Below are 27,539 nucleotides of genomic sequence, written 5' to 3'. Positions count from 1 at the left end.
ATCCTTCGAAGAGGTGGAAAAATTCAAATATCTTGGAGCAACAGTAACAAATATAAATGACACTCGGGAGGAAATTAAACGCAGAATAAATATGGGAAATGCGTGTTATTATTCTGTTGAAAAGCTCTTATCATCCAGTCTGCTGTCCAAAAATCTGAAAGTTAGAATTTATACAACAGTTATATTACCGGTTGTTCTGTATGGTTGTGAAACTTGGACTCTCACTCTGAGAGAGGAACATAGGTTAAGGGTGTTTGAGAATAAGGTGCTTAGGAAAATATTTGGGGCTAAGCAGGATGAAGTTACAGGAGAATGGAGAAAGTTACACAACGCAGAACTGCATGCATTGTATTCTTCACCTGACATAATTAGGAACATTAAATCCAGACGTTTGAGATGGGCAGGGCATGTAGCACATATGGGCGAATCCAGCATATAGAGTGTTAGTTGGGAGACCGGAGGGAAAAAGACCTTTAGGGAGGCCGAGACGTAGATGGGAAGATAATATTAAAATGGATTTGAGGGAGGTGGGATATGATGATGGAGACTGGATTGGTCTTGCACGGGATGGGGACCGATGGCGGGCTTGTGTGGGGGCAGCAATGAACCTTCGGGTTCCTTAAAAGCCATTTGTAAGTAAGTAAGTATTTTTCAGAAAGCAGCTTTTTAAATATGGACTCCATATTCCTTAAACACAATGATATCATTTTCAAATTCAAGGAAATTTCTCGCTTTTGTTTTGATGATGATCACAGACAAATTTATTTTACATAAATACGAGGTTGCAAATATTACAAAAAATTGAAGAACTACGTACTTTTGCAAGCTCGAGGTATTCTTGCATTCTTTTGATCCAAAACTGTTCTGTGATCTTCGGAAAAAAAAAAGTCTTAATTTAAACTTTCCAAATATAGGCACATATTTCAATGAGTTTTTCCTTCATATTTTCTGGAATTTCAGCCAGTGAAACGAAAATGTCTAAAAACGAATTCACTATCCATATGTCACTATCGTAATAATTGTTTTGACCTTTTTTCGGAAAATACTAAAAAAAAAAAAAAGTGTTGTTTAAAATTGTGGAAACTTAATTGCTTGTCAGCAAAAACAAACTCAATATTATCTGTCTAGCTAAATTTTCTATAATTTCTTTAATACACCGGAATGAATCTAATTTCTTTTTGTCTAGTGATATTGACCAGAAATCAAGTTTCTTTATATTTCCGCTGAGTTTATCCCTGGCTGTTGTTATATTAACATCTTGGCCTTGCAAACTACTATTCAAAATATTTAAGAATTCGGAAATATGAGCAAGGAAGACCAATCTAAGAAACCGAACAGAACTGGGAAATAAGTTTGCATATCCTGATTCTCGTCTTGCATGTACCGGTACAATAAAAGCTCTGCTCTTAATTGTAAAGCTCTTTTCAACACATTACTCCACGAAAATTGTCTTACTATAAAGAATATTTTCATATAACGAACCCATGGGTTCACAAATTTTGCTGAAAATACGAGTTTGCAAAGCTCTTCTTATGATGAAATTTACCACTTTGTATTGAATTATTACTGCATACCATGGTGTAATAGTTTGAAGTATTAGAAATGATGTTTACTAAATATTTCATGTCATAGTTACACCATATACTTCTATTTTTGTTGTTCTTTGGGTGGTATCCTATGGTTTAGAGTAAAATTATCATTATTTTCAATTTTACAAGAATCTGTATTTTTCGAATTGTTTTAGGTACCAGTATGTACTGGTACGGTGGTGGAGGGGTAGGGAGATCACAAAAGAAAGTCTTACACAGAAGTACATCGCACCTTCAAAAGGTTTGGGAACCACTGGTCTAATACATAACATTCATGCTCACGCAACTCCAACATCTTTTCTGCCACCATTCGACAGCTGTTGCGACAGTAGCTTCCAAGTGGTTAGCAAGCTAAAGCAATAGGTCATAGGACTGCTACGTCAGCACGCGCTTATAAAAGAACATGGATTGTTAATAACATTTTAATAATGTCTGGATAAAGGAACTATGTATAGTGCTGTAAATTGCAGTGACAACAAACTAAAATCTCCTAATCTTTTGTCTTTTAAGACCAAGAGTGATCATAAAGTCATAACTCATAATCATAATCAATACATCACATGGTAGTATTGTGTTCTATAAAACACTTATTAGTTATGAGCAGAGACTGGAAGTTTAGGCATTATGAATCATTAAAATAGGCAGGCAAAAAGGCATTATAAATAGCTACAATACGCAATAAAAGGCAATTACAAAAACCTTGCGCTAGACCCACAACCTTGCACTTTCCACAAAGAGATTTTGGCAGCAAGAAGAGCTTTACATAAGTTGAATGCAAATTGAGATTTTCGACTCGATGTTGCAATTACTGTTGGAAGCAAAGAAATCCCAGTAGCCTTGGAAAGTACATTTTTGTGTTTGGTTGTACTGATATGTTGCGATATGAAATATTTCTTTCCGTAGTTCACTGACTGACTGCTCACATATTTTGCATGTAAGTACTTTACCGTCAGTACAAAATACGTCGGATCCAAAAGTATTAACGTAACTTTGCAATTTACTGCGTAAAGAAACACTGAAGTTCGGCATCTTGCTGCTAGCTACAACAACATAGCAATGACAACTGAAAGAAAAATAACGTTAGATCCGCACTCATTGTTGCCTTGTCAAATAAACACAAAATTAAAACGCTTATCGTTATACATTTTTGCACTGCAGCACTCATTGTTGCAAAGAGAATATGAACTGACTGAAAGACAATAATATACATTCATTGAAGTCACTTTCATTGTAGCGGTTATAGAAATAAATTAAAATATACCTGTAGGCAATTTTTAATAATAAATTAATAAATAATAGATAATAATCAAATAAAGGCAAAAAAAAGCATTTATTTTGTAAATTAGGTATTTATATAAAAAAAAAAGGCAGAAAAGGGCAACATAAAACTGTGACGTTTCAATCACAAAGGTATAATTCGTACAGATTTACTTTCAAAATGAAGATAGATTTATCACATTTAAAAAGGCATTCTGACAAAGTTCTGGTCTTTGGTTATGAGTTACCTATTTGTATGTTAGGAAGAATAGTTTTAAATGCATATGGAAAAAGACGTGCAATCGGTGTAATATTATTTTTAATATTATTGTCTGTCTGTCTGTGTGTGTGTTTGTGTGCGCGCAAGCCCACTTCAGTTGTGTGATTCGTGTTCCGCATATTGCGGATAGTTGGCAGGACTGTGACCCATTTTCAAGTTGGACACCACTTTGGCAGGTCATGCTATGCATTAATGGGCCGACTTTTGGTAGTTTAAATGTAAAGTTTTTAAGTCAGATTCACACGAGTAAACTCATTGGGCTCAAAGGCATTGCTGTGATATTTGTTCTAGTTGATTACGTAATTATATTAAGAGAGTCGCATTATATGTTTTTGAGGGGATTAACATTTTGGTTTGCTGTATTGAGTCTAGGGTGTGTTGTGAATAGAAAAAAGTTGCGGAACACTGCTTTATGGTGCCTAGTCCCTGTCGGAAGTACACCTTTTATATATATTTTCGAAGTATTAATGGCAAATTTGCTATTTTTCTAAACACGATATGAAAATACGATATTTGAAACAATTGGAAAACTAATAATTAAGGCTGTCACGAAAGAATGTGATTTGTAGGCAGGGTCGATAGTGGACCATTACAGTGAAGTATAATAGCATAACAAGGAGATGCAGCACCACTCAAAACACTAACTCTTACAAAGAGATAGAAACGGTGGTTGGTCAATCAGTTTCTGTCACTGTTTGCTCCTTGTGCTGTATTATAATACTGTGTCGGTGCTGTGCTGTGTTGAACTGCGGTTGTTTAATGTTCAGCCACATCTGCACAGTAATAGTGCAAGCTATAATGGCTAGCCAGTTGCCGGTAATTCAGACCTGAAATATTATAAGGTCAGAAGAGGAAACCCTTTAGGAACAATTTGTTACCTGATGTGGATGCTTCATAATGTAAGTACATTCTTTCAAAAATCCTGCAAGCATTTGATGCTTTATGTTAGGTTGCTAACTTAAAATAATGATCTATTATGTCAAATCATCTGTTATTGCTCCATATATACCTTATTTTCTGGCACAAACTTAGAACCAATCAGTGGTTGGGGTGCAGAAGAATTTTGCAGTATATTTGTTGATATGTGGAGTCTTCTAGTATGAACTGAGGATTATTAATTCATATTAGCCTCTTCGAAGCAGTCTCCTCGTTAGTTGAAAACAATGCATCATCTCTGGAAGTAGAAAGCTCACTTGTTGAAGCCCAATGAGTGCCATTTTCAGTCAAGTATTACGAATCTTCTTCCCTTAATTGGAAAGAAGAAACAATGACTGTGGTGAATCTAGTGAATAGGTAGGGTTCGGACAGAACAATATTGTTTTTGGCCATAATTTCACTCACAGACAATGAATGGTAGAATTTAGCAGGAACATTGCACATTGTTGTATTGAACAGTTGTCTTCGAACTCTTTCCTCAGGCTGTTTTCATTGCACGTTTCCTCAGAAATGCAGTAGCAACTGATTCTCCTGCCTTCGTAAACAGCAGAGGGGGTTTGGGGAAAACCAGGCAGCTCCAATTTTTTTCATTTTTGAGTTATTTATGCACAGAGGGCAAAAAAAATACGCTCTATCGTTTGGTCGAAGAACCAAGTAGTTCCAAGAATTACATTCACAGTTACAATGCATTTTAGACCTGCCTCTTCTGTACATGCTTATTGTTTGGCGGTAAGTTTTTCTTCATTATCTCGAAAAGTACTGAATTCGAACTGCCTGGTTTTTCCCCCAAACCCCTCAATTTGTTTAACATGAGTCTGATTTTCATTGGTTTTGTTTGATGAAAGGCATTTAGAACTATCAGCATTTTTAATGGAGATCACATTACTTTCGATTTTTGAATTTCATCTTTAACAGAGGTTATACTACTTTTGATTTCTTAATTTCGAAAATTACTTTCACTCTTATGTCTTGTTTATCATTTGCTCGAGAAACGCTTCTTTATAGCTTTCGTGAGTATGTGTAGGAGAATTTGATGCTTACTTCCTGTTCTTTCATCTTATGTGCTGAAAAACCACTTTTACTTATTCGACATTGCATCTCCTTGATTTGATAGCATTTTCAACTTTCAGGCAGTCAGGAAAATATTGATAGACTCTTGTGAATTGGAAATGTTACAGTTAGTGGAAAAACGTGTCCTGAGCCTCAACAAATGGACAACCTTACATATACTATGGTGAGTGGAGAAGAAGCATGTCGTGGAGGTTATACAGTGACCACAAACATGAATTATTCTTGTACTGAAGATCCAAAATTAGCACCTCAGAAGACAGTGAAATGTGAGAGAGGAGGAAAGTGGATAGAAGTAGACAAAATACCATGGCCAAATTGTGATAGCAGTGATTCCTCAGGTACCAGCAGTCATTCCTCAGGTACTGGTAAGTTTGATAGTATTACGAGTTTTTCTTTCCACATACAAGATTTTTATGTTAAATTGAACAAAATGAAAGGAAATAATGATTTGGCATAAAATAGTATATTCCTGGGAATCGGAGGTGGATTACATATTGTAAGGTTTCATTATAGTTGCATTAAATATTTCAACAGAGCGGGTAGAAGAGAAAGTGACGATACTTCCACTAGTCCAGCGGTTCATCGCAGAGCGGCGCTCGCTCTGCTTTCTGTTCTCGGTTTCAGGAGCGCTATTCGAGTCAATGGAGATGTTTTTGAAATACCCACTAGATAAAAGTATATTATAGTTTATCATAACATTTTACTTATTTAAAAAATGTAATACTACTACATTAACTACTCTTGAGTTATATCATTCACTCCTGAATCGTAAATACGAGTATAATAATCAACAGTAAACTGGAACATTCTGTCAGCTTCAGAGAGAAGAACGCAAAAAAAAAAAAAAAGTACAGCTTCGCAAAACTGAACATTTTTGTGTTGTTGTAAGTACATTTTGACACAAAATTATAGTTTTCGATATACAAGAAAGTATAATATAATATATCAAATGGGACATTATATTTTCACCAATACTTTTTTACTACTGCCAGAGCGGGTAGAAGACGTTACTTCCTCTAGTTCAGTGGATCGTAGCCGAGTGGCGCTAGCCCTATTTTCAGTGCCCAGTTTCAAGATCGCTATTCAAGTGAATGAAAAAGGTTTTTAAAAATAACCCATTAGATAATAATGTATTGTAAAGTACTTAGTTACAATATTTTACTTCTTTAAAAATGTAATATTACTATATTAACAAATTGTGAGTTATATAACACAACCCTGAATAGTAAATATAATAATTAACCGAAAAATGGAACATTGTGCCTGCTTCAGCCAGAAATACGCAAAAAAAAAAGTACAGCATCGCAAAACTGAACATTTTTATGGCATTATAAAGTACGCATTGACATGAAATTATAGTTTTTATACACAAGAAAGATTGTAATATAATGAAGGAGACACTTTATCTTCACCAATAGTTTTTATCTACTATTTAGTCATTAGTTGCAGTTGTATCTGGTTTATACGTAATTCAGGGGAACAAAAAATATTACGTGCAACTTAGACTCATAAATTAAGCTTCGATATTATATCTATGATAATGTAAGTTTTGACCTTTTGAAATACCTAGGTTATTTTGTGTTTTGTAAAATTAAAACAATTTGGTAGCACTGTATTAAGTAGTTTATGCTACTTATTGGAGAATATTAAATTAACGACTTTTCCATGAGGTCTATTACTTTCTCATATGCTCGATTAGAAATCTCTTATGATGTGGAAACGTAATAAACAACTGTAATACAATTGTAAACTAGATTAAGTTCTAGCCTAGATGCAAAGTAGAATTATACTGTACTTTTGTTATCGAAATAACTTTTACGTTAATTACGACTAAAGTGCTATTATAAAAAATAAAATAATTAATAATTAAACATGCATATTTAATGAAGTAGAAGCTAGGTGCTTGGATTCAATTAGGAGTTCACAATTAGCACTTTAATACAGCACATTTTTTAACAGGCACATAGATTGAAAAATCTTCACAAGTATAAAGTCTATGGTAATCATCACAAGATAATCATTTTCTAATTCCAAAATATCGCTCTAGAGGATCCTAGTTATGTTTTTCTGTCTGAATATATTTAAATCTGCTATCCCACAAGAATTAATATATTTCGCTAGTGCTCTGAATTGTCACTCTAAATAATTCAAGGGTTCTTTCTTAGGCAAACGTGTTCTTTATATTGTCAATTACGTGTCATATATTTTCTAAAATCGTGTAATGCTAGAATCCTATGTACAGGGCAGACGAGGGAGTCTTTGAGTTCAACGTATATGCATGGTCGTTCATTCACCTTTGAATTCTTTTGTATTTTCACTTTCCTCGAACCCATCACAGTTTATGACTCTAAAAAATGTATCGATTTTGAAAAACTCACACTAAACAGCTGAAATGCTGATCTGGAGTTCATTCAATGGAAGGAATTACGGTCAATGTAACTAGACATAATTTTGGGCATTCAGGTGTGGAGTAATGGTACATAAATGTATACAAGCGCATGATCAACTAAGGTGTTCTTCTGATTTTCGAGTGTCACATCCAATTATTTTTTACTCGGATATTTAACGATGCTGCATCAACTGCTGGATTATTTAGCGTCAATGGAATTGGTCATAGCCAGATGGTACTTGGTAAGGATACATTGTTATGAGAACGGATTGATGTCCTCTTCGTTGGATATTTTCTCTTCTTTTCTTTTTTTAAGATATCGAGGCAAGTTTGGGAAAATATGTGTTATAGCATACGGTTTTGGTCGCCAGTTCTTGCGTGGAAGTCCTACCTCTTTACTGGCAATAATAAATTTATCGGCTCTTACAATCAAAAATCGCCCTCGGTAGCGCAGTTGATATAGCGCTGGCTTTCAATGCTCGAGGTTGCGGGTTCGATCCCGGCCGAGATCGATGGCATTTAAGTGTGTTTAAATGCGACAGGCTCATGTCAGTAGATTTAATGGCATGTAAAAAAAACTCCTGTGGGACAAAATTCCGATATACCGGCGAAGCTGATATAACCTCTGCAGTTGCGAGCGTCGTTAAATAAATCATAATTTTAAAAAATCACAATCAAAACCGCAGAAAAATGGATATCACAGATATAAGAACGAGCATACAGTTTTCTGTGTTCGTGGAATTGCTCTACACCACTTCTGAAAAATAGTCTAGTCTATGGATGGATAAAAGAAAGTCTCTTCCTTACAGATTATAGAGTATCTATAATTGGATTTACATCAAGAACAAAACAATTAGGCTTATTACTACTCGCTCACATAAACGGCACAATAAAAATCACCCGAACACCACAAGAAATATCTTCTTAATTCCATAGCAGAACGAGTTTTACATGCTCTGTCCACAGTATTAAGAGGAAAACTGCAATCTTGGAACGATCGCCACGCCAATGTTTCGCTCAGTTGCCGCGGCGACACTAGGGGGTTTAAAAGTCCCATTACACCCTTGCCGAGTTACCACACTTTCTATTCTAAACGCTCTGATTTCAATGCATTAAAAATGATTGTAGTTCTCAGGTTCTATTATTGTCATTTAGTCCATTTACACCAAATCACTAATGCCTATACTAGAATTAACGAATGTTTGTACTTCTGACAGTTAACATTATGAGTGAGGTGGGGGCATGTTGCTATAGCAACCCCCAATCACAGTCTGTTCCCCTCTCACCCTGCTGCCGCCAACCTTCAACAAGCATGCGAAGCATTGCCAGTTCAACAAAATATACACACGTGCTTTATGAGTCGGTTGGTTTTCTGTTCGTTGTTTCTAGTTTTATCTGCCTTTTTATCTCAGTGTTTCGTAGTAATTGTTGTAGGGAGTTATTATAAGTATGTGTGTGTCGTATGTTGTTAGGCTTATTAGTGTTTATTTAGTTTTTACGGTTTATTTGGCACAGTCAAGCCTTAAAGGTAAAAGAGGGCGGCCACGTCTTCATTCTCCAAAAAGAAAAACTGTAAGGTTCGACAAAGGAACACCGATTTGTGGCCAAGCCTGTGAAATGGTATGTTCTCTTAGGGCTTATTTTGAATTAGAAAGACAGAATGAGGGTCCGCTAATTGATGTTAATAAAGTGTTGGAGAGAACTACTGCTGCTCTAAACATTTCCAGAAATACTGTCATCAATATTGGAAAGGAAAAGTGCGAAAAAGAAAAGGAACATCCTGAGAACTAGGTGGAGTGTTTCGACACCACAGTCACACATTAAACGTTCTTATATACATGATATTTTTAATGTGTCAGAGTTGCTTGATGTATTCATATTTCATTTGTTAAAAGTAAGACAATTCACTTCTTTCCTTAGAAAATACGTAATTAATTAGTACATGAAGTCTCTCGCGCCATTTTTTAATTATTTTTTTATATATTTTTAGTATTGAAATGTGTTGTAGATTATCAGTGTTCGTGTACCGGTTTTATAACATTGTTATTTAAATACTAAATATATCGCACATTTTCACGTTATTCGTTCATTGTTGAGGCTCCCTGTCTTGCTCGCAAACGGTCAAAATTTGAAGTGTGGTTTCGTTCCTGCAAATACAAATTTAAATCCATATTACTTGTTTACGAATTCATTTATTTCGGTGTATAATTATTTAGCCCTTTGTGAATAAATGTACTTTAAAAAGGAACAAAAATACTTGTTGTTTCAAATAATAGCAGAACATAATTCGTTTATGTAACAAAATTTACCCAGTCCTCAGAATATTACATTTATTGTTAATGTTATTATTATTATTATTATTATTATTATTATTATTATTATTATTATTATTATTGGCGGCCGGGTAGCTCAGTTGGTAGAGCAGCTGGCTACAGACTGGAAGTCCGGGGTTCGATCCCAGGTGGCGACAGGATTTTTTCTCGTTGCCAAACTTTCAGAACAGCCCCAAGGTTCACTCAGCCTCCTATAAAATTGAGTACCGGGTCTTTCCCGGGGGTAAAAGGCGGCCAGAGCGTGGTGCCGACCACACCACCTCATTCTAGTGCCGAGGTCATGGAAAGCATGGGGCTCTACCTCCATGCCCCCCATGTGCCTTCATGGCATGTTACGGGGATACCTTTACCTTTTACCTTTATTATTATTATCATTATTATTATTATTATTATTATTATTATTATTATTATTATTATTAAAAGTGGTGGTATGGCAGTGACAGTAGTGGTATTAGTATATAGTGTGATAGTACTGATCGATCAAAATTTGTTGTGTGTAGTTCCGTGAACTTTTGCTACTTTTAATTTTGCGACAATGTCTTTTAGTCAGACATCTCTAGTAACAATCTTGGATTCAAGATACCTGCATTAGAAATTAGAATTCGAGCCTAATTTAATGCAACGTGAGATAAGATATAGTTCTGAATTTGAAATCTGCTGTCCCGTCCGTCTCTCACTGCAATGCGGCAACAGCGCACTCCCCCCTGCGACTCCACATACAACTGTCAGAAGTACAAACATTCGTTAATTCTAGTATAAAAGTTTCCAATTTGCCAAACATTCTGTTTCATTTCATTCAGCCAGAGGTTGTTTCTGCGGCAGGCGCAAGTGTGCAGTATATGTGCCACAATAACTACCTACAGCCCATCTGAATAGTTCATCGTTCCAAGTGCATCTTGGCCATAAGAGATTCCATTTGGACTGAATACACGATAGCTAGCTTTATTTTGTACTGACGAGAACGTTACACTGCCGCATTGTTGTGTGAGGTGTGATTATACTTTTAAAAGTTTGAATTAATGAAATGTGGGTTTTCAGATGAGGGGATAAATATGCTTTTAACCAGTCATTTAACTACTAGAATCTAGCATTGATGAAATTGGTGATAGAAAAATTGTATTTGGCGAGATGAGTCCGAGATTCGTCATGGGAAAACCTCGGAAAAACCCAATGAGGTAATCAAATCAATAGATATTCGAACTTACGTCCAAGCACGGCCCTCGGATCTGTAGACAAATGTACTATTGGCTGAGCTATGCTAGTGGCTTGAGAAAATAAAGAAAAAACATTTTGGGAGCAGAGAAACTCTTGATCAGTAATAAAGCACGACCACAGCCACAACTGCAACTTTCTTTTGAATATGAAGACAAAAATCAAGAATATACGAGATATTTTAGTTTAGCCAATTATACCAAAATACTAGAGCCATGCTTGCTCTTCAGTATGGAACAATCAATATTGTCTGATACTGAATTCAATGACTTAATTTGTGTAGAGCAGTCGATAAACGCTAGAAGATGAAAAATTACATCACGTGTTTTTACAAACTTCAAGTTTTTGGTGATTTCTGGAATAGGATTTATCTCTAAGTAGATAATCAGCACTCCTTGAAAATTTCAAAGCACAATGAACAAGTACAGAAAAACTTGTATATTTTATCATGCCTGATCAGTGCAGTTTGTTTCTCAGCCAAGTAAGTGTTACCTTTTCATGAACACGAAGACGAAATTGGTGAATGGTGGTTAGATTTGTACACCTATATTTTGCCTTAAAACTGAAGAAAACACAACATGGAAAAGGTGAAAATTAGTTGAGTTAGGATTGAAACGCCGAACTTTGGAACAGAATGTAGTCGCCATTTTTAAAAATTAAAACAGGTACCGTGCGTTTTTTTTAAAGCGCTTCACTGAAGCACTTCATGCCTTTGCTGCAGCAAAATGAGGGTCGAAAAAAAACGTAAGTAGGTCAACTGACTGCAAAATGGTGGACAATTAATATTGGCTTCTATTTCTGCCGTAATAAATTTAACCCTAAAAGAACCAAACATGTTAAATAATTTCGACTTCCATGATAATGACATGGAATTATTATTACTAGACGATTTTGACAATAATAAACGTTGCAAAAGACCAAAATACACATTCCGCCATGATGGATCGTGCAGCAAACTCGTAAAGCAAAGTTCTGATTTGCTGCACGCTTGCTACAGCGCTGCTGCAGCGACGGTGAAGCAAATGTAATAAAAGAACGGTCTTGCTGCAGCGCTTTATGTCTTGCTTTAAAAAAAACGCAAGGGTAGACCTATTATTAGGCAAGTTGAAAAATGGATGGTCTTAATATAAAGTAGAATGATGGGACTTTCAGATGCTTATATTGTAATATTTCCTCTAAGTCATATATACTGAGAAAAAATATTCAAAACGTTAAATTTTTGACTGCATGAAGCTGTATGTACCCCCTTATAATCATTATTCAAATAAGTTTCTTATTTTTGTCCTAAAATAGTATTCTTGTCTCAAAAAAACTGATTAGATTTAACTTGTTGGAAGTACATAACCTCAAATTCAGAATGAGTTAATTACAGCAGTTAGTGCCCCTTGAAACAAGGATCCTGGCCCAGGTCGATGGCGTTTAAGTGTGCTTAAATGCGATAGGCTCATGTCAGTAGATTTACTGGCATGTACAAGAACTTCTGCGAGACAAAATTCTGGCACACCAGTGATGCTGATATAACCTCTGCAGTTGCGAGCATTGTTAAATAAACCATAATTTAAAAAAAAAAATTTCAGACAAGGCCACTTTTAGAGGCATTGTAGAGCACTGCAGAAATGCTGCCTGCTTGTGAATAATAGATATAAATGGAGAATTCACACACAGCCACAGAACAGTAGCGTTGTGGATGGTTTGAATAGTTTGCTTTGCCACTGGTGGCAGCCACCAAAAGTAGTGTTTCCCATCGTGATATCAAGAGAATTCAATTGTAGGTTTCACACGAGGCTACAGCCACACCACTATTTCAGTGGCGTGTCTGTGGCTCTGCTACGGATGATTGTTGGGCCACCAACTCCCTACATCGCCACGACAGTATACAGACTGTTGTATCATGGTGTCTTTTTTTTATTTCATTGGTAATTCCATCTAGAAGCTCTTGAAATGACTTCTTAAACAAGCGAAAATAGGGGGAAAAAAAACTTTTTATCATACTGATGTAAATCATCAAATAAAGTGTGAATTAGTCTTCGATTCAGTCTTTCCAAAACCAATGGATGGACTCAGATGCTTCTTCCATTTCTTGGTCTATTCTTTCTCAGTATGAGAAGCATTACCAAAAGTATATCTCCGTCTATGCCTATGTTCATTGGAAGACTGAACAATTCTATGCAAAAAATCTGGTGTATTAACCAAGGCTTCAAACATGTGTTTGAGTCCACACCTGTGGAGTATCAGTCAGCGCGTCTGGCCGCAAAATCAGGTGGCCCGGGTTCGAATCCCGGTCGGGGCAAGTTACCTGGTTGAGGTTTTTTCCGGGGTTTTCCCTCAACCCAATACGAGCAAATGCTGGGTAACTTTCGGTGCTGGACCCTGGACTCATGTCACTGGCATTACCACCTTCATTCCATTCAGACGCTAAATAACCTAGATGTTGATACAGCGTCGTAAAATAACCCAATTAAAAAAAAAACAACATGTGTTTGCAGCGCTTCAGACGTGTGTTCACAGTGCCACCAATAAACCACTAAGTGGTGCTGCTAAGTGGTCCCGTCTGAAGAGGCCCTTAGTGCCCTTATTGATGCTGCTATTAGACAAAAAATAGAACAGGCTTATTTTGTTTGCATTATGTCGACAGCACTTTAAAAACATAAGAAAAATTTATATCATGTGATGTATGTACTGATAAATAGTGAGACGTCCTGCTTTGTTACATGGAGAATTTAGTCATTGGATATGGAATAGAGCAAAAAAAATAAATTGAAATTCAAACCTAAAATGGTGTTTGGTAATGGCTGGTGGTACTGGATGTCTGCACCTACAAGTTCAACATAAATACCCTCGTGCACTCTACATGTACGCTTATGGTATGACCTCTATTAATCTTGGTACTGCAATATTATAAAATGTAGTTTCTTCTTTACTACCCTACCAGGAATCAGCTAAATTTGCACCAGCGAGATTTAATTTTTCATATCTACTCGTATTTAACATATTTATTTACCAATTCCGTTCAGATTCAGCTAAATATAATTTTTTTGGGGAATTTTGTTGATAAGTCAGAAGACTTCTTCTTGCTCTTCTTCTTCTTCTTTTCCTTCTCCTTCTAATGGCCAACATTGGAGGATGAGTCCAGGTGTCCAATAGAGTGCATTGATGTTCCCTGCTGCTTGTAATTTTTTTATCAAGACCAGAGCCGACTAGTAGGTGGTTATTGCTCATTTTGGTGTTGGGTTCTCTTACTTGTGACGTATATGCAGTGAGTGCGAGGCTTGTACAGCTAGTGACATCTTCTGAGTGCATGTGTAGCTGGTTGTGCTGCGTATGGGGAATTCATTGTAAAGGCATTGCTAGTGTTCAGTCGTTGTAAGCTTCGAAAGTTAACATATCTTTGTGATGACTTCTAACCAATCCGTGCCTAATTTCTTGTCAGTATGGGGAGAATCTTTTCCTTTTTGTGTTGTGTGGTGTAGAGGCAAAAATGTTTACAGTAGTTTGTGACAAGAAAATGCATTGTATTATAAAAGTTTAATCTACAACGGCACTATTCTTCATGCTATGCAAGTGAATATGACAAATATCAGGGAGATGAACGTGATGAGACGATAAAACAGTTAAAGAAGACTGCTGATCATCAAATTAGCGAATATTTTGTTCATTTGAGCTTCAAAAACACACTATATATAGCGAAAAATCTAAGGTCATTCACTGATGGGGATTTTACTGTTATTGTGATGGCTGCAGAGGAAAAATGTTCAAATCTTCTAGAAGATTTTGGAAGTGTAAGCTTGCCTTCAAAGACAGTAATCAGAATTCAAAAATCCAGAAAATCATCGTAATAAAGTTCATCTAGTGCATTAATATTTAATAGTCACACTTTCTTGAAACAGAAGAGCAATGTTTACTTTAATTTCACAAAGAAAAATTTGTTTCAGTTTTGCTGTGAATAATATCATGTGCTTAAATTTACCGTAATAGAAGTGTTACTCAGTTCATTTTTGAAAAGATCATTATTATAATGTAATCCTAATTATTATTTATCCGTTACACAACTTCAAACAGTTTCTTTACAATTATTTTTATTTGTGCTCCGTCTGGATTAACTTGAGTGCATGTTTTATAGTTCGAGTTATAATTTTAATCTCCTGGACAACATTTATGCCCACCCCTACATTGCTTCATGACCTTGTCAACCCTTCCTGAACCACCAGCCCTACAATGATCTTAACTCGTTCAGAAAGCATACAGTTAGAAGTGCAAGATACTGCAAAAGGACAAAGCATATAGTTGTCTTACCCAGATCTATACGTTTAGTTAAAAACTGTCTAAAGATACTTGAAATGACAGCATTCTTTTTATTCTTAGTTTCGTCAAATTTCGTAAAAATTTATTAGAGTCTGTGGCTTATGAGCTATAATGCCATGGCTCAGTAGGTGCTGTGTATTAAGTTTATCACATACAAGCTGCAGTACTTAAGGCACACCTTGATTTGCCTCGCGAACAGTAAAAAAAATATAATATAATGCAATAATAATAATAAACATTAAAAACCTTTCCCCCTTTTTTTTTTTTTTTTTTCTAGCAATAGAAATTCTGATTGTGTATTTTCTGTAAAATACTCTATTGCAGCATCACAGTAAAGATGTACCGGTACCTCCTGTATTTTCATATAGCCTAATAAGTAAAAGTGTAGTTTTGTAAATTGAAGGTAAAAAGCAAGTATATTTTGTGATGACTTTATGCAAATACTGATACATTATTGACAGTACCGTATATTTTTTTCTTTATTTTCAGGAGTCGTCTTTTGTGCAATGCGGTTTCTACATATGCTAACTTTTTGCGCCACAATCTTGATTACTTCAAGGATTATGCATTCCCATGAAAATGAATGAAAAAAGGAAGAATTATATTCGTGTATTCACAATACTTCTCGATCTGTGATATAAATCTGAAACATGCTGTTCAGATTAATTTTATGTTCACACATACGCAAACACACACACACACACACATTGGTGTAAATGGAGTAAGTACCATTATAAAACAAACTCTTATTACAGTTCTTTTATTATATATCTGCCAGTAAGTGACCGGTAAATTTCAAGAAGCTTATCTTGATCATGGGCATCAGAGCATTAAAAAGAATTGCAAACTTCTGATGTTGCACAGAGGCAGAGATATAATAAGAGATCTGTACAGGTGATCTCATAGTTAATGGACAAATAGGAGGAAAGGTGACAGTTATGTCCAATTCTCTCTCTCTCTCTCTCTCTCTCTCTCTCTCTCTATATATATATATATTTTTTTTTTTTTTCTGAAAAAGAAACCTTCAACTGTGTCATGTTGAGATTCTTTTCGAAACTTTGCACACTGAAAGGTCTTGTTAAGAAAAGGCATATAACAAAAAATTAGCCCATTGCCTACACTGCCAGGCCCTTCTTTTGGAAGTACATTATCGGTTCAAATAAGTTGAGTAGTTTCATACTAGGTAGACATCACGCACTTCGCCAGCATATGATGTTTATGTCGCATTGCAATGATAGGAAGGAAGTTGGGAATGGAGCTGTATCACTGAACTGCATATTGAAAGTCATTCCGATATTATATTTGCAAATGTTGTCATACTCGTCGTTTTAAATTTATGAAACAGTATTATTAAAATAAAACGAGATAATATTTTGACACATAATGGACATCCATCAGATGAGTGCATTTACACAGTGGTACTAATGATCTTAAATATACACGATAATTAAGAGTATGAAACTAAATAATCGAAACAGTGCTTATTTATGTATGGTAATAGCAACATACTTAAATTGTATGTACCAGTACAGTTATCTGTACATATTCGTATACTCTACTACAGAGCTTTCCAATTATCAGTACCGTTTTATTCTTCGGCCGCTGGGTGGCACAATGCTTGAGCAACCACAGGCAACCGGGCCCTTAAACTCATGGTGCTTCACTGAATTAAAACTTACATGCATACTTACTAACCATAATATGTTGTATTTAACATGAATTATTATATGTTATATTAATTACAGAATTTTGTACTCACCCTCATGACAGTGGCTGCTGGAAGTGTTGACCATTTCCTTAACATTTCTCTCACGAAAATATTTCGTAGCAAGTTGAACGTTTAATGGATTCATTGATATTGTAGACATAATAAAACATGGATAGGTCTGCATCAGTATGCGACAATATGAAATTTTATACTGACTGAAATAAATACTTGTATGCATGCTTTTGCTTGCAGGGTACCTGATACGATAAGCTAGCGACTATAATGTTGACACAGGAAGGGAGGGAGCACTTCAGGTCTTGGAAAGCCAACCGTACCAGTACAGTCATTGGGATACTCAAGCGATTTTCAGTATTTTTACACCTCTTTTTGAGTACCTTGCAGTTCACATAATAAGCCAATTTTTTGGTATTTGCTCTCTCATTCCAACATCTTCCTTTGTACAAAAATTGAATAAAATCTACAACATGACAGATTTTTTTAAGGTTCCCTTATGAGGAACATCTAAATAGCCTAACAATAAATGGAAAAGAGTGATGGAACGGAGAAAAATTCTCTCCGGCGCCGGGATTTGAACCCGGGTTTTCAGCTCTACGTGCTGATGCTTTATCCACTAAGCCACGCCGGATACAACCCCGACGCCGTTTAGAATCGTCTCAGATTAAGCTCCATCTCTTGGGTTCCCTCTAGTGGCCGCCCTCTGCACTACGTCATAGATGTCTATGAACGCAGGACCGAAGTCCATACATGTGTTGAGGTGCACTCGAATGAGTGACTGGTTGGCCGGGATCCGACGGTATAGGCGCCGTCTTAAATCACAAAGTGATTTATTACGCATATCATATATATTTTTTGATGTACCGAAGTACATATGATATTTCCATGCAGATATTCTGCGTCATCATGTGATGAAAGAGTGATGGAACGGAGAAAAATTCTCTCCGGCGCCGGGATTTGAACCCGGGTTTTCAGCTCTACGTGCTGATGCTTTATCCACTAAGCCACGCCAGATACAACCCCGACGCCGTTTAGAATCGTCTCAGATTAAGCTCCATCTCTTGGGTTCCCTCTAGTGGCCGCCCTCTGCACTACGTCATAGATGTCTATTTAACGCAGGACCGAAGTCCATACATGTGTTGAGGTGCACTCGAATGAGTGACTGGTTGGCCGGGATCCGACGGTATAGGCGCCGTCTTAAATCACAAAGTGATTTATTACGCATATCATATATATTTTTTGATGTACCGAAGTACATATGATATTTCCATGCAGATATTCTGCGTCACCATGTGATGAAAGAGTGATGGAACGGAGAAAAATTCTCTCCGGCGCCGGGATTTGAACCCGGGTTTTCAGCTCTACGTGCTGATGCTTTATCCACTAAGCCACGCCGAATTTTTCTCCGTTCCATCACTCTTTCATCACATGATGACGCAGAATATCTGCATGGAAATATCATATGTACTTCAGTACATCAAAAAATATATATGATATGCGTAATAAATTACTTTGTGATTTAAGACGGCGCCTATACCGTCGGATCCCGGCCAACCAGTCACTCATTCGAGTGCACCTCAACACATGTATGGACTTCGGTCCTGCGTTCATAGACATCTATGACGTAGTGCAGAGGGCGGCCACTAGAGGGAACCCAAGAGATGGAGCTTAATCTGAGACGATTCTAAACGGCGTCGGGGTTGTATCCGGCGTGGCTTAGTGGATAAAGCATCAGCACGTAGAGCTGAAAACCCGGGTTCAAATCCCGGCGCCGGAGAGAATTTTTCTCCGTTCCATCACTCTTTCATCACATGATGACGCAGAATATCTGCATGGAAATATCATATGTACTTCGGTACATCAAAAAATATAAATAAATGGAAAACTTTAAGATGAATTTTTTATTTTTTATACAATTATATCTTTATCCCCATTGCTGTGGAGACCTTCGGTCCTTGGAGTCATGATGCTAAAGTTTTGGTCTCTCAAATTGGCCAAATTTTGATCTCCATTACTGGTGATCGCCGTTGCACTACTTATTTGCGGCAACACTTAAGTATTGCCATTCAACGCGGAAGTGCGATGAGCATTTTAGGTACTCTTCCCGAATCCAGCCCTTTGGACGAACTCTTTCTTCTGTAAAATTTATCAAGTATTCTGTGTGTAATATTTGTATTTAGTATTATGAATTTAATATTAGCACATCTTGTAACATTGTATTAAATCAAACTTATTAGTATATACCTACATGATATAGTTGCTGTGTATACATGATTTAAAATAAAAGTAAATGTTTAAATGCTGTGTTTGTCATGAATGTTAGAGAGATGTGGGTGTACTGTATTGATTGTACATTGAGACTCTGAATAATTGATAACTCTGAATTGGAAAAACTATTTGGCTCTCTTGTATCAAATGGTTGTTTCAGTAAGACTGGGTGCATACAGAATCAGATGCGGTGTAGTTCTTTGCAACACAGTATTTTGTTTTCTAGTGTCTCACAACATCTCGTGGCAGCTTAACCTGGTGGAGCTCATACATATTTTTCTACATAAATGCTCTCTCCGGGTCTGTTAGACTTAATCTAGGTATTTAAAAAAATAATCGTAAGTTTTTTTAAGTAAAAGAGAATTTAATTATGTTTTTACATAATAATGCAGAACATGTAAACTACTTGCTCTGGGTCTCAGAGCTCTGCCGGGTTAACACTGTCTGCTCTCGACAACTGATCTCCTGATTGTGTGGGTTTGGAAAACTCCAGCCTAGAAAATGACGTTATGGTGCATTTTCATTATTTTGGAAGAAGAGCAGAACATTTCACATTTTATCAGGGATTAGAAAACTACACTAATATGTTTAACATGCTTTTAAACGTAAAATTATTTTTGACAGCATTTGGGTACATTTCACATCTATCATGGTTGCAAAGATCTATTGTCTCTAATGATTGGGTATCTTCTTGAAAATTTTCTACGTCGAGTTTGTGGACATGGCTGTTCATGCATGCGCAGTATGCTGCACCATCTGCTAGCAACCAAGTACAAGCTCGAGACTGTCTTGTCGAGTGATTTTGTGTGCATCACATTATAAGAAATTAATGGGCCTCAGGTACCATCAGACAAAATGTTGTATCGCATCATGAGTGATTCTGTGTACACCTGGCCTAGTGGGGCTTGACTCTTTCAGAAGTATTAACCGGCAAAGAGAAGAGGTGAGGTCTAATCAGAAAATAAATTGAGCAGATTATATTAGCCATGAAATGAATCTGAAGTTCATTGTGATCGGGACGAGAAAGACTGAGAGAAACTAAGTGAGAATGAAAAAAAAAAAATTATCGTTTATTTAACGACGCAACTGCCGAGTTTATATTTATGTCGGTGTGCCGGAATTTTGTCCCGCAGGAGTTCTTATACATGCCAGTATATCTACTGACATCAACTTGTCGCATTTAAGCGAATATATATATATATATATATATATATATATATATATATATATATATATATATATAGGGTGATTTGTAATTATGTATTATGAAGTATTGCAGAGTAGTCTTTATTCCAAAATAAACAGATTTTGTTATATAAACATAGCCGTGAGTGCTTTGTTATTGAGATTGGCAACATTGTGGGAAACAATATGGGCTGGCATTACATCGAAGCTGTTCATGCATCAGTCACTCGGACGACACTCTACAGTACACATTGAGTACGAATGAAGCAAGAGAAATGCTACAGTCAACAGGTGCTGCGTATTTGTGCCTTCTGCAGACTGAAGTGCCACAACAAATGTACCTCTGGTGGTATGGTTCAACATGTGGCTACTTCAAGATGAAGCATTTGCACATTACCATCGTGCAGTGAAACGTCATTTGAATGAACAATATCCAGTTAGATGGATTGGACGCAATAGGCCTATTGCATGGCCGGCATGATCTCCTGATCTCACTCCCTGCGACTTCTGGTTGTGAGGTACATGAAGCAGTGATGATATCCAAAAACGTTAACAACCAGTTCTTTCATGTGTACCTATGTTAAACATGATTATGTCCATAATAATTGCAAATATTACCTAGAAATAATTTAACAACCAGTTCGTCCAAACTGGTGCGAATCAGCCGAATATCACCACTGACATGAAGGGACTAGTTTACTTTCAACGACACACCACGAGAGAGCATATATTGAATGCAATTGTGTCTGCAGGGAATACAATTCGAGACATGACTAATATCGTCCAATTGCAAGACATTCATGGTGAAGGAGGGCGAAATTGTGTTGTGATGTGAATGGTGGACATTTCGATCATCTTCTGTGAACTTGCAAAGTAAATAACCACGTCAATAAACAGCACTCTCAGAAAAGTACTTGTTGTCTCTTTCTAGCTGTTGCGATCTTTATCTCCATTACGAAGTGGGCATCACCGTAAGTTTATATTACAAGATATGTTTAATTTTTAGTATAGAATACTCTGCACTGCTTTATAATACACAATTACGAATCACTCTGTATTTAAAAAATGAGTGTGTAGCCTATACTTTTGATAGACGTGAAACTTCTTAAGCGGTAAATTTGTAGTACCGGTAATCTTTTGAAATGTTTGTGCGACGAGAGACGATAAATGAGTAGCATTTTTTCAAAACGTGTTTTTTTTCCCCCCCATTTTTAAAAGGTTGAACATTTATCATTCTGTGAAATCAGTAGAATGTACCAGCAGTATCTAAAATTAGTTTTACAATAAAACCCACTCACTTTAACATTAAGCTTTTGCATGATGAAAATGTTAATCCTAATCTAATATTTATGTTTAATGTAAGTAATTCGTTCCTGCATCATTAGACTTAAAAATAAATTTGATCTTTGATTTAATTAAAAATAAATAATCTGATTTCAATAATAAACGTCATTTGATTTAAATCATGACCAACTCTGATCATAGCTCCGTACTTATTTAGTATTGACTCTTCATCCATGTACAGTCTGAGACAAAAAATAACCGGCTGCCATAACTCCCCTTTGGAAAACTTCGGCTGAGTCTGTAAGAACGTAGGTTTACACGTGAAGGAATTTCTTATGCACGACTCCGCTCTGTTTTTCCTTTGTTTTGTTTTTTTGTTGCTTTTTCTGTCTGTTTATAGGTCAAGTATGATGAATAATCTGTAACGAAGATATATTCAAGGGTCCACACTTGTGGAATAACGGCTAGTGCGTCTGGTCGCGGAACCAGGTGGCCTGGGTTCGATTCCCGGTCGGGGCAACTTACCTGGTTGAGGTTTTTTTTTCCAGGGTTTCCCCTCAACCCAATATGAGCAAATGCTGGGTAACTTTCGGTGCTGGACCCCGGATTCTTTTCACCGGCATTATCACCATCTCATCCAGACGCTAAATAACCAAAAATGTTGATAAAGCGTCGTAAAATAATCTAATATATATATATATATATATATATATATATATAATTTTTTTTTTTCAAGGAGTAAATTAGGTGTGAACTACGCACTGCCCGAAATGGACTTAGACAAATTCACGCTACAGGAGAGTGGTAAGTTTTTGTGTCTAAGGCTGTACATTTCCATGTGCTCAGTTGACATTCAAACAGCAGAAGTACTATTGGATTTTGTGAGTGGTAGTCCTCAATGTAATAATGTACGTGGATTAATACAAATCGCTTTCTCCTTTTAGAAAATTAGAACACGAGAGTCGATTCATAAATCATGGCAATCATATTATATCTTTGGAACATGTAACGCTATGTTATGTGTCTGTGTGCATTGGTGGCTAGTTAACAGTACGCTCAAACGTTAGTGTGCTGCTGGTTGTGCTCCAAGATGGATGTAAGTAAAGTTGAACGTGAAAATAGCAGTTCTTCATGGTAGAAATGCTCGTCAATGTCATGCGGATAAGTGTTGGGTGTTGGGTGATAGTGCGTTGCCATTGATTACCGGTACCTACATGAATTTTTTCCGAGGTTTCCCAATCATAAAACAAAAGTCGGGTAATCTATCTCGTCAAATGCCCTCTCGCTATCACTAATTCCATCGACGCTAAATAACCTGATTAATACAATGTCGGTTCCACCGCTGTGGAGTAACAGTGTAGCTGATCGTGAAACGGGCGGGCCCGGGTTCAAATCCTGGTGGGTACAAGCTACTTGGTTGAGGTTTCTTCCAGGGTTTTTCTCAACCCATTAAGATCAAATGCTGGGTAACTTTCGCTTCTGGACTCATTTTGCTGGTATTATCAACCTCATCTCATTCAGACGCTAAATAATCATAGTAGTTGATGAAACGTCGTATAATAACCAATTAAAAATACATAACCGTTAAATAGTTAATTAAAAAAAATAAAGACGTCTTGTTGCAATTGCGCATCTGATTCCATGTTCTTTACATAAGTATCCGAGATGAGTTACTGTGTCCACTCAGCGCATTTGTCTTGTTTCTGTCCGTGTAGTTGATGGGACTGTAAAATTCCAGTTACTACATAAATAAGAACAGGTATGATATAAAGGGCATCCATGTCGTACTCCTCTCCATATTTCACTTCCTTTTGACACTCCTTCTCCTATAATGACTGACTCGTTTCATATAAAGGTTACTGAACAGCCCCCTCTCTTTCCAATCCACGCCAATTTTCTTTAGGATCCCCATCAGTTTATTCCAGTCCATTCTATCAAACGCCTTTTCTAGATCCATAAAATACTATATACACTTCTTTATTATTCTCTAAGTATTTTCGCCGATTGTTCTTAGCAGTGCAATTGCATCTCTCGTACCTTTTCCCTTCCTCAAGCCAAACTGTTCTTCCATCTTAGAATATAAACGTCGATTCAGTATTCGCAGAAGAATTTTTGCCGAGTGTGATATCAGGCTGATAGTTCTGAACTCCTTACATTTCTTGGCATTATTTTTCTTCGGTATTGGAAGCAACACTGTCTCCGTGAAATCTTCAGGCCATTCGCCTTTCTCATATATTTCGTTGCATAATGATAGAATTTCCTTCTTGTCTTCACCCAAGCATTTCACTAATTCAATGGGGATTCCATCAACTCCTGTTGCTTTCCCATTCTTCATTTCCTTAAGCACTAGTTCAACTTTTTTCCTTAAAATAGAAAATTCTTTTTCGTCTTCTGATACGGGTTCTTCGTCTTCTATAGCCAAATCATCTGGACGATTTTCTGTCTCGTATAACTCTTCTACATATATTGTCCATATGTTCAGTATTCCTGGTCTGTCTGTTATTTCATTTCCGATTTCGTCCTCTATCAACCACATGGATTTGTTTTTCTTGTTTGTGAAGTCCAAACATTTTATTTCGCGGTACATTAAATCATATCTTGCTTTTCTTTCTAAATCCTCTATTCTTTTATATTTCTCTTTCATCCAATCTTCCTTCACCTTATCGGTTTCTCTTATTAGTTCGTTCTTAAATTTCCTGTAGTTTCTTCATTACATAGGCCTATTACATCTGTATGAATGGAGTTTCAAAGACAGAACTATATATAACAGAATACAAGTACAAATGAACATTCATATCTAAATACATGCACAATAAATTTTATTGAAATGTATTTCTCATGCTGTATTATAGGGAATGTGTTTGGTTTTATCTAATATTTTGTAATTACTGATGTTTTTCGAGAGCTGGCCATAGGGAATGTGTTTGGTTTTGTCTAATAGGCCTACTATATAATTGCTGTTGTGTTTCGATAGCTTGGCCGGTCACAACATTATATGCAGTAAACCAGAAAAGTCCATTTGATACTGGCAAGGAAAAAAGGGGTGTGTATGGGTTAGTAGTTGTGCAGCTCTCGTAGAATTCACTTATTTTCCTCGTGAAAATGCGTAGTATAGGACTATTAACTTTTACTGAAACATTAGTGCGGTACTGTGATTGAACCAATAAAGATGTAGTTTACTGTATTGTGAGTGCAAAAGTGAAAAAAAGAAGACTACATTGTGTTAAGTACGAGTGTTTGGATAGCAGTGAGTGGAAAAACTGTGATCGCCCATTGAGTACAGGTACGCGACAAATGTTTTTCAACATAGCTATAACTATGGGGCGGATGTTTATGACCTAAAAATCTAATTAAAATGATCATTAAAATGCCTTTAAAGTAATGGAAAAATGACATGAAATTAAAAGAAAATGATATTTAAATATTATTCAAAGTACTTGAACCACAACTTCTTAAAAACTAGTCATCTTGTTTCAATGACTGCCCTGCAAATCTCTGCGAGAGCAGGCAACTAAATGGAATTTGACTAAGATAAAGGAAAGGGGTATGCAACAAAATGAAGGTTTTAAGGAAAAACTATAGATTTTAATGAGGGTTTACAATGTGTTTCAATCAGGGGTGATCCATGTCAGTGCCTTCATTCTTCGTCTCCTCTTCATTCTGCTCTTCACTTTTGTTACCAGACCCTCCAGATAAGGGAGTGTGAATGACAAAACAAATTGTGGGCGCAGCGTGCATTCTTGCAATCTTTGTATTAAAAATAATGTCTACTACAGTACATCCCTTCTGAAACATATTGGGGACACAACGTTCTATTGTCCAGGAAATTATGAAACTCTCTCCCCTTCCAAACATAAATTCTAAAGACACCCTCGTACCGACAAAAGAACAGTGGCGGTCAAAGTCCTTATTTAAACTAAGCTGTTGTCAGGCTTTTTTATATTACTTCTGTTGTATGAGGTGAAGCCTTCAATGGAATGAGGGATAGACTTTAGAGTTTGTTCCAAACTACAGAACTTAAACTTCACTGTTATTCACTTAATCAGTAGGTAATTACTACTGATCTGTTTGCTTAGAAAAATATTTAACAGGCCTGTCTGTAAATAAAAAAAAATAAAATGCATTCGAAATGATTTAAAAGTTCTACAAAGTATTAAAAAATGCCGAAAAAAATATAAAAGTAGACTTATTAGTTCAAAAACGTAAAAAAATGCAATATAATAAATTAATTTTTTACGTTGATATTATCATAGAAAGGATTTCTATACTAATAGGCATCGTTCTAATGTGAAAAATAAGATGAATTTTCATCAATATCCGCCCCCTAGCTGTAACTTACGTTATAATGCATGCAGTTTTCCTCCTGCCCTACTGAATATACTGAGAAACTGACTCACTCCACATCACCCCAACTCAAATCTTCTCGCATAACACCGGCCATCCCGGTCGGGACAAGTTACCTGGTTTAGGTTTTTTCCAGGGTTCTCCCTCAACAAATATAAGCAAATGTTGGGTAACTATCGGTGCTGGACCCCGGACTCATTTCACCGGCATTAACATCTTCACTTCATTCAGACGCTAAATAACCTGAGATATTGATACAGGGTCGTAAAATAACGTACTAAAAACACCAGCCAAGTTATCTGAACACAACAATAAACTTCGTAAAAAAATATGGACCAGATGTTATTACTGTTAGCGTTCTCATTGGTTGAATAAGGCCCACCACACAACTGCCCTCTGCCTATGGTGTTTAGAAGGTGAACTCCGTTTAGTCGAACGGTAATGTGAGACGAGGGCTGTTGAGCTGTTGAGTTTTGCATTTGAAGCGGTAAGTAATGATCATTGAGTTACATTTATGCCTGTAAGTATATATAGATGAGGAGGCGAGACCTGATAGGTGAGCTATAGGGGAAAGAATGAGCAACCACAAAGAGAGTTTGTTTCATGGTGGTTAATATTATACGAATCTATCGACACGGAAGTTCGTCTCACAAGGGAACGTTCAACACTGGAAGGTTGGATAGGACCTTCAAATTTTGTACACCGAAAGGTTGCATTTATAACAAATTTTCCAAATCGATCATAGGACAGTTAAACAGTACTTAGAATATTATAGTAGTTTGGTGGTTTGGAAGAAGGCAAGGTCTATTAGTAGACTACCTGTGTCGCGAGACAATGTGTCGATACCTATAAGACGAGAAATTTCAATATGCAAATCTATATTTTGCACGATCGTATTTTTTTGCTGTATTTACAGCAATTGTGTTAGGTCTTGAAAGTTCGAATTCTCACACAGTAACTTATTCCTAGGGAAACCATTCTTCATAACATAAAACTCGTTTAGGCACAGTGAAAACGTAAGCAAAGTGCTGCTAACGTGTGGGAGGAGGACGAGCGGTACGATAAACAAGGGATTACCAAGGTTTTAGTGACGTTTGTGGCGGAGCATTAATTGAAATATTTTCCAAAAACACAAAACAGAAGATCACAAATTGCATAACGTTATCATATACACATTTTAACAAACCAGCAATTGTAACGTTGAAATAATTCAATATAACAAATCAAATTTTGCTACTTATATGATGTTGCTTTCAAGCAGCAGTTTTTACGGTCATGAATTTCATTCTCTGTATGACTAACATAATATCACCATCTTCTGTGGCCGAATTAACAAAACTACAGTTTATTGGCCTGAAGTGGTCAG

The 27,539-nt window shown here is 36.4% G+C and overlaps 1 protein-coding gene across 5 annotated transcripts in view; it reads left to right on the top strand.

Annotated features, from left to right (window-relative positions):
• Positions 1 to 19,391, top strand: part of LOC138706001 (uncharacterized) — a 48,061-nt gene extending 28,670 nt beyond the window's left edge. For 2 of the 5 annotated variants that reach the window (XM_069834866.1, XM_069834869.1), the window contains 2 exons: positions 5,241 to 5,498; positions 15,859 to 19,391. In XM_069834866.1, coding sequence (XP_069690967.1) covers positions 5,241 to 5,498; positions 15,859 to 15,956 — 356 coding nt within the window. In that variant the 3' untranslated portion in view covers positions 15,957 to 19,391. The remainder of the gene's footprint in view (positions 1 to 5,240; positions 5,499 to 15,858) is intronic. The other 3 variants (XM_069834871.1, XM_069834867.1, XM_069834870.1) reach the window with 3 other exon arrangements.
• The last annotated feature ends 8,148 nt before the right edge of the window (positions 19,392 to 27,539 follow it).

This window comes from Periplaneta americana, chromosome 9, assembly GCF_040183065.1.
Source record: "Periplaneta americana isolate PAMFEO1 chromosome 9, P.americana_PAMFEO1_priV1, whole genome shotgun sequence".
Taxonomy (NCBI): domain Eukaryota; kingdom Metazoa; phylum Arthropoda; class Insecta; order Blattodea; family Blattidae; genus Periplaneta; species Periplaneta americana.
The sequence above is the reverse complement of the archived record's forward strand: the minus strand, read 5'-3'. Positions and strand labels throughout refer to the sequence as shown.